This window comes from Branchiostoma floridae, chromosome 10, assembly GCF_000003815.2.
Source record: "Branchiostoma floridae strain S238N-H82 chromosome 10, Bfl_VNyyK, whole genome shotgun sequence".
Classification (NCBI taxonomy): domain Eukaryota; kingdom Metazoa; phylum Chordata; class Leptocardii; order Amphioxiformes; family Branchiostomatidae; genus Branchiostoma; species Branchiostoma floridae.
The window spans coordinates 14,406,884-14,415,407 of NC_049988.1; the positions used below are offsets into that span (position 1 = coordinate 14,406,884).

Genomic DNA, 8,524 nt, shown 5'->3' on the forward strand with positions numbered 1-8,524 from the left:
TCACAAAGCGCCAAAGATTTGTAAATCCGGCAAAGAATCTTGAACACAAACCTTAGGGTTTGGGGCACCTGGGGTACGCCACCTAAACCTACTAACCTTGTACTGAATTTGAATGAGATTGTTCCCTATCGGCTTTCAACCAGGCATACGTCAAGGCGTCATTTAGACGCGTTTTTCTTAAAAGAAGAAAATTGGACACACTAGATGCACTGACAAGCATAAACTTCTGATGGAACAGGGATGCCACCAGGTCTCAGGATTGTGCACATTTTAACTTAAAATTCTCTTAAACTCTGCACCAAGGAAGGTGGATGCCCCTACAATAGTCACGCCTATATCACTTTCCACGACTCGCCAAGAAATTTGGACCCTTTATGATAAAATCGTAGCTAAAAGCCTGGTGCTCTACCTGGGATGGTGTTATCCAGGATGAAAGCAGTGAAGCCTCCCACAAACATGTTGGTGGTCAGCAGGACTGTGATGATCTGGTTTAATTCAGGTACAGCTGGGGAAGGGGAAAGCATTGTTTTACATTTTACATGTCCTCTGCCCTAACCCAAAAGGCAATGTTTATTACACCTACCCTAAGGCCAGTATACTTTTATCAGTATTAAGAGTACCAGTTAATGTTACTGGTATGCATGAATTAAAAGTCAGCCATACATATGGCAATTTTTGACTGATAAACAGAACCACAGAAACCATATGGATTTTTGACAGCGCAAATTTTTTTTTTCACATTTTGTAAAATCCATGCAGGTACTCAACTTCTTGTGGTACTTAAAATTCTAACCTTCATTAATGTTAACTACCTTTTCATTTAACCCTGGTTCACGTTTATCCATGGGGTAGCCTATATCCATTGTTTTCAAAATGGTATTTGGAGATATCAAGTCGATAGACATTGGTTTTAGATAGCAATTTTTTCAAACTATGGCAGCTTGAAACCAGTGTTGAAACCAATGCCGCATATGATATCTTTTCCAACATAACATTTTAGAAACTATGGATGGAATATACCATCTTTATATATTCAAACCTTATACCATGCATCATACTTAAGAGCTCTATATAGGCAGGTTTCAGCTGACTTACTTGTTTCAATACTGCCAGGATACTTGTTGAGCCAGTACGGCACAGCCAGACCCAGCAGGATGGAGAAACCAAACACGAACAGGTTACGGGAGGAGTTGAGGTCAACGAACTGCAGATTGGAGACCCCGATGGCCGTGATCATGCCGAACATCACGCAGAACATCCCGCCTACGATGGGGTCAGGGATTGTGGTGAACAGGGCGCCGAATTTTCCCAGCATGCCGAGCAGGATGGCGACGATGGCGCCCGCTTGGACCACTCTCCTACTGGCCACCTGTGGAATGGAGATGATTGGTGAAAATGCGATATTGAACCAGTTTAGCTCAAAGAACAGCTTATCTTCTACTGGCTGTGACAGAGAAGACAGGTTTGATGTACCAGGGAAATTCCCCCTAGCTCTACATCTTTTAAACAAATAGATTGATCAGTGGCCTAACATCCCATCCTAAGGACTGAGAACATTCCCACGCAAGTCACATGAGCGACAACAACCAGTGTTGTAACTACGGTAACCTTTGATCCAGAAGAAGGTCATTAACCACTGGACTACACACGCTACTTGTAAGGACTTGTACAATGAAGAACACAATCAAACTTTCAAAGCTATCTGCGTATGCATCAGTACCATTCAATGTTTAAACCACAATGCAATCAGATCTCCACATGCCCTGTTAAAGTAGCGTAGCATATGATTTTACAGTACAATTTTACCTTAGTGATGCCGATGGCCCCAACGTTTTCACTGTATGACGTTGTACCATTCCCTGAACCCCAGGCTCCAGCCAGAATACACCCGATCCCCTCCATACCTATTCCTCTGTTGATGGCATGGGTTGGGGGAGGGGGGGCACCTGTGGTGGGAAGATATATAAGGGATTATTGGTACTGTCCCTGAGACATTGCCAAATAGACTGAATGTTTTTTAACAGTATTTTCTTACAGGTGATAACAGAGTCACTTGTTCTCTCTTGTTGGTAATGCAGATCAGATTTTGAGAGTTACTACTGTAACAATATTCTTTCAGGTGCAACTCACACTGCATGTTTTCCTCACATTCCAATCGATTGTGTGTTCTCTGATTGTCAATATCAGTTGTAACACACTGATTTCACAGCATAGTGAAACTAACATTTACATGTAGATTTGATACAGTCCCATCCTGTAACTTGTTTGTACCAATGAGGCTTAAAAGATTTTTTTTACTATGCACAAGACAAACATTTTAGGGATTAGAAGAAAGCATTACTTTACCAGACAGCCTTGCACAGGCATAGTAGTCTCCAATAGACTCTATCATGGATGACAGCACTCCTGACAACATGCCAAACACCCCCGCAACACTCACAGTGGGCATGCCCCATTGGCCTGCAAAAATGTAACAAACACTTGTATTTGCAAAGGAAAGCTGCAACTTTTCATCTTTTGCATACCTACTTTCTCATCCTGAAGTTTACACCTCTTTCTTTCCTCCACTCAGGTGAAAATGAGTAACTAGGACAACCTTTTGGATTGGACATATAGCTACAGGCCCTGTTTTTGAAGAGATTCACACTGCGAGCATGTTAAAGATCATAACAAACTTATGAAAAAGAGTAGGCCCGGGTTCATCCCAGTAGTAGCATCCCACTGAGTGGATCAGTACAGTGGAGTCTTATGTAGCTTGTATGTTCCTCCTAAAAGTTTAGCATTAAAAACAAACGTCTTCCTGCTTCATATCACTACACATGACCCTGCATCCCCCATATACCCAGATAGGATAATCTGTATCAAGATGCATGCTATCTATAGCACAACTTACAGTACTTCTTGCTCAAACATTTGGCCTGTCCCCTCACCCATACCCTCACTGCCGGGCAGATAGACCCCTGAGCTTAATCTCCAGGCAGATCTACCAGTGGAATAAGGACTTTAACACTCCTTGGCTAGGTAAACTCCTTATGCCACTGGTAGATCTGCCTGTAGATTACTCCCTCTCACCTGGATAAGGGAACCTGAACCATGGAGCCTGCTGCAGCACACCGATCCTGGCGTCTGTCCTGGCGGTGAATCCTCTCACGTTGGCTGCTGTCAGGATGGCACAGAAGATCCACGCAAGGATCATGGACATGATCACCTGGAAAAGTTGGACATGCATTAATAAAGAGGAATCCATATTCCTTACAGCCTTCAATAAATAAACTAACTAATCATACCCCCTCCTATATTTATGCAATTACCATGAAGCCAAAAGTACTAAAGTATATTAGATGTTTATGATGTATATGGTTGTTAACATCAGTGACCTGTGCTTAGCCCAGTGGGACAAAAATGCACAGTATAGATGTTCATCATTCATAGATCTTCAGCATCTTTTGCTGAATCATTAAGTATGTACTACTACTGCAAGTATCAGAGCTCAAACTCAATAATCATACATGGATATTACTCATTGATAGACTAACTGTGAGTTCTGTCCAGAACCTTGTCAATGGCCTTAACCAGTAGGTCAGCAAATCAGAGAATCAGCTTTACATGTATCTAGGGAAAACAAAATTGGGCAATTCTCCGATTGGCTTTGACAGCTGGTTAGAGACCATATTGGCTACAAAAATGGACACCTCACACTAGTCTAGCAGAGACATATTGTGTAGGCCATGTACAGGGCTCTGGAAAGGATAATGTAACTGTGGTACTTACTGGGAAGAGTTTGAAGAGAGGGAAGGAGGAGGCATGACAATGGCAGCCTGTGTCTCTACTGTACCCACAGCATGGGATGTTCACGTTCCTCAGGTACTGGGAGAACAGGGTGATCAGGACAATAGTTCTGCAGAAAAAAAGTATTGTCAAAATCATAGTACTCGAGATTATAGTATTTGAAGTATTAAGACTATCATTCCAATAGTATGATAGTCTTTATACTTGGTAAATTTTTCAAGTTATTTCAAACCATTGCCAGGCATTTTGTATAGTAACATTGTATATTTTAGGCAGAGAAAAATCATGTCTAGAAGATGAAATTACAAAACAATATTAATGTGAAGCTTATCTATTTTGTTGTTACTTTGTACGTTTTATCAAGCTTCTTTGTCATATAAAGTCTTTGTCACATTAAGATACAGTACATGTACAATGATTGGTTACTACAGTCCACTCACAGAGCTGCGATGCCCCAGAGTCTACCTGAACATGTAACACAACTTTTCACACAGACAGCTACGGTACAATGATTGGTTATTACAGGCTAGCCTATACCAGGCTCTGCGGATGGATGGTCTAATTGTAGAAATTGGACAAATAGAGTCTATAGTACGCTAGTTGAGTCGGTGAGGAAATGACTCCTCTTGCCGGCCGACTCCCCTAGCGTACTATTGACACTAATTGTCCATTTTCTACAATTAGACCACCAATCCGTGGAGCCTGGTAGAGGCTACCCTGGTCTCCAGAGAACAGCGATCGCGGCTACGGTTCTTTCCCGGGCCCCTAGCAACATAGCCCCGTAAATCGAATTAGCCGGCCCGGGAAGATACGTCTCCAGAGAACAGCGCTCGTGGCTATGGTTCTTTCCCGGGCCCCTAGCAACATAGCCCCGTAAATCGAATTAGCCGGCCCGGGGAGATACGTCTCCAGAGAACAGCGCTCGTGGCTATGGTTCTTTCCCGGGCCCCTAGCAACATAGCCCCGTAAATCCCGGAGATAAGCTGCCGTGCAGCCGGCAAAGTTGTACTCTGATATCCAGGGAGGTAGAGGCTTCAATTAAACTATAGTCCACTCACAGAGCTGCGATGCCCCAGTGTCTGCATAAACATACAACACAACCTCTGACACTGACACAGACAGATACAGTACATGTACAATGACTGGTTACTATAGCCTACTCACAGAGCTGCGATGCCCCAGTGTCTGCCTGAGAAGTCGGCAGCAGCGGAGAACAGCGCCAGGCCCACCAGGGTGATGGTGGGGGCAATGACCAGCGGGCCGATGAACCGCATCAGCAATCCCATGATCCCGCTGAAGCCCAGGAACACCTGAAAGAGGGCTGCCACCATGATGGCACCTTGGATCTGGTTTTAGGTTGGGGATAAAGGAAGAAAATGAACATAGTTTTTAGCTTTTATTCCAACACAAAACAGGATTTCACCACAGAAATTTTCGACCATATCCCTATTCTGACTCACTTGGTCAGGACTCTCTGAGAGTATTCTGACCCTCTCTTGTTGAAAAGCTAACTACATTGTAGTATGTATCTATGATGCACAGTGGTTGGTGTATCATACAGTATTATTGAACATTCATGGCTATTCCTTTACAGAATTTTGTTATTCTTTTTTAATTCTTGCAATAGGGAATGATGATACCAAAACTCAGATTCTGCAAAGTTTCAAGTTGTTGACATCCTAATGAATGAAAAGTTTTTTTGCAAAATAGCAAAAGGTTAGGGAGTAAGTGAGAAGGTAGGGGTGCAACCTTTAACGGTTATACCAGGTTTTCATACCAAAGCCTTTGTACTTCAGGAGAACAATCCGACAGTCTAGCTTACCTCTCGGACTCGAACCATCCACACTTCATCGTTGTTTCCAGGCTCTCCAGTGAAATTCTGGATCCCATTTAGGGTCGCATTTAGTCCAGATGTCGTATCTGTATCAATACAGGTGAAATATGATATTTGTAAGTAATCCTCTATTGTGCCTAACGTTATACATTATATATACATGTATATTATATGTTATATATTTGATGAAGTTTGACAAGACATTGGCTAATTGTACATTGCAAAATCAATACAATAGTGTTGTGTAACAGTCAAAATGAGTCAAAAATAGAATGCAGTATAAGTATCGTTTTTCTTGCCCACTTGAAATGGTTAAGTGCCATAATATCACCCCTACAGGCATTCGATAAACATGTATCTGAACAAGGTTGTACAGCGATCTCAGGCACCAGACGGTAAAGAGGTCAAATACAGGCTAACTGCAGTGTACACAAGAAGTGCAAAGTTAACAGCCACTGTGATATCAGAAAGAAGAGCTACTTGACTTACTGTCAGGTGCAGGGCACTGCCACTGTGGTAGGGACAGGATCGCAAAGGTCGGGGCCAGGAAGGAAAACGTGGCGCCCTGGACAATCGGTAACCTAGGTAACATTGTAAACACATAGATCATGAAGTTCAATGACATAAATATGAGTGGCAAAATCTAACATTATACCAAACATTATATAATGTAAACATTGTTAGATTTATTTATAAGTTTTTTTTATAATGAGTCACACAGTAATTTCACTCTTGAGTCTCTAATTGGATTGCTTTTTAATTGTTTCCTTAGTCATTGTTTGAATGCCCTTTGTAATTGTTTCATTTCTTACCTTTGTAATTAGTCTCTTTCAAGTCTTTGTTACCTCTGATTGTTTATCAACTTGGTAATTTTTTTGCAATTACTTATTTACTTCTGTTACCTTTGTCATTATTCCATTTGGTATTGTCATTATTGTCATCTATAATCAATTTGCATGACTTCAAACAAATCTTGTCATATATGGTAATATATGTATAATAACTTTGTCCCTCACCTGATACCAAAGATGGTCTGTAAGAGTGTGCAGATTCCTGACACAAAGAAGATGGTGCTGATGAGTTGACTCTTGGCAAGATTGTCATCCCCGATACAGAGGGCAGGAGACAGTACCAGTGGCACTGCGATGGTGGAGCCAAACATGGTCAGGTAATGCTGAAATAAAGAAAAAAAACAACAAAAAAAACCTATATTGTGAAAATTAAAGAAAATGAGAAAAAATGTACATGGAATGGAGCTTCCTCACATATGTACATTAGATAGAGCTATTGTGTCCTTTTGTTTATAATAATATTGGGTTATGATGCTCCTTGCTTTTATGATGCCATAATGATAAAATCCCACTTCTGACACCATGTCATATTTCTGGGGTCATGCAGTATGACTGTGAAGACTATAGACCCTTTAGCAGTAGTATAATAAAAATACTTGATACTACTACTACCTGCACTACCTCTATGCCTATTTTCTTTCTTTCTGGCTGGCTTTAGACTGTAGATGAAGCATGACGTGTAGCTCACTGCATGTGTTAATTACTAAAACAGTTCCTTACCTGAAAGCCGAGCAATATGCACAGGTACCAGGGAGGGACATCCTCGATGCCATAGGCGATGTCTAGGGGTTTCTTCTGAGGGGTCAACTCTCCTTGGTTTTCTACATCCTGTAGGAACAAGATTTTGAGAGTAACAGCATTTCATTATGTGTGATGAGTCAAATTCAGAAGTGGATGAGAATGATATGTTCCCTCTTCTAAAACCTTCCCATTACTATTCTATGGAGGAACTTAAAGAAAAGTACATTATTCTGCAAGTGGGTAGTTTGTGTTTTTCAATGTACAGTATAAATTTCAACTCAATTGTAATAGAAAGTGCTCCGCTCTTTGTGCGTTGCCAAAAACACTTACAACACAGTGGTGACACAGTCTTTCAGGCTGATAGTGTGAAATGTTTACATAAAACACAAGCACAGTCGGACGGTGCTGAATTGAACACACAAATGAGTCTATAGCACCTAGGTCTAGAGGCCACTAGTCTTGCGAAATATTGAACCAAGGAGGTTATGTAACCTCCTTGATTGATCAAGGACAACGTTGTGTGTCCAGTCTCTTTTACCCGATATTTATTTACTGGAGGGGCCATTTTCCACCCTCAGAAAAAAATGGAACGGAGGAGTCGAAGATAAATTTGCCCAAGGAACGTTTGTAAATAATTCGCAACTTCTGACCAGGTATTACACTGAGGAACTAGGGACGAAGAGACCAGGTGAGGCTAAAAGTACCCTGGTATCCAGAGAACAGCGCTCGCGGCTACGGTTCTTTCCCGGGCCGCTAGCAACATAGCCCCGTAAACCGACTTTATCCAGGGTAGGCTAAAAGTTAAACCCCCGCGAGTGCCCAAACTTCACAGTTAATTTACACTCAAGATCTCTAGTTCCAAGTCCTCGTCTTTGACCGTTTCGGGACCGGACACGTATGACTGCATGTTTACATCTAATACTGTGAATAATGAACCTCCTTGGCCCCGCTAAAAAGTGTTGTTTGAACAACTTCGTCACATCCACCCCTTTACTGAAAACGCCACGTACGGCCACGCTAACCTGGTGTTGATAAACACCGGGTTAAAGTTTAACCTAAAAGACAGCCCAAAGAGATCTAGGCAATTGTTTACCCTTACCTGGGTCCTAGTCGTAGGTTTGCCGTCCATCTTGGCTCAAGCAATCCCGGTCTTTAAACGAGCTTACGTCAACAAAAGAACAACAGTTTCTGATGACCCCAGATGACTGTAAAGAAAACAAAGTAAATGCCTCCCTGGCCTTGTGTGGGAGTGGTGTCGGATGACGGACAGGCCCCAAAGGCAAAGCCACGTGTTTTTAGTTAGTGAACC

At 42.0% G+C, this 8,524-nt stretch overlaps 1 protein-coding gene across 2 annotated transcripts in view; it reads right to left on the minus strand.

Annotated features, from left to right (window-relative positions):
- The window catches only part of LOC118424417 (solute carrier family 23 member 2-like), a 10,520-nt gene extending 2,069 nt beyond the window's left edge, over nt 1-8,451 (minus strand). Inside the window, exons 1-12 of one of the 2 annotated variants that reach the window (XM_035832977.1) lie at nt 8,315-8,451; nt 7,195-7,302; nt 6,640-6,797; nt 6,113-6,204; nt 5,612-5,709; nt 4,954-5,135; nt 3,772-3,898; nt 3,073-3,208; nt 2,347-2,460; nt 1,807-1,946; nt 1,096-1,369; nt 410-505 (exon numbers count right to left, since the gene is read on the minus strand). In XM_035832977.1, coding sequence (XP_035688870.1) covers nt 410-505; nt 1,096-1,369; nt 1,807-1,946; nt 2,347-2,460; nt 3,073-3,208; nt 3,772-3,898; nt 4,954-5,135; nt 5,612-5,709; nt 6,113-6,204; nt 6,640-6,797; nt 7,195-7,302; nt 8,315-8,344 — 1,555 coding nt within the window. In that variant the 5' untranslated portion in view covers nt 8,345-8,451. Of the gene's footprint in view, nt 1-409; nt 506-1,095; nt 1,370-1,806; nt 1,947-2,346; nt 2,461-3,072; nt 3,209-3,771; nt 3,899-4,953; nt 5,136-5,611; nt 5,710-6,112; nt 6,205-6,639; nt 6,798-7,194; nt 7,303-8,056; nt 8,146-8,314 lie in introns of those variants that run through there. The other variant, XM_035832976.1, reaches the window with a different exon arrangement.
- Between the last annotated feature and the right edge of the window lie 73 nt (nt 8,452-8,524).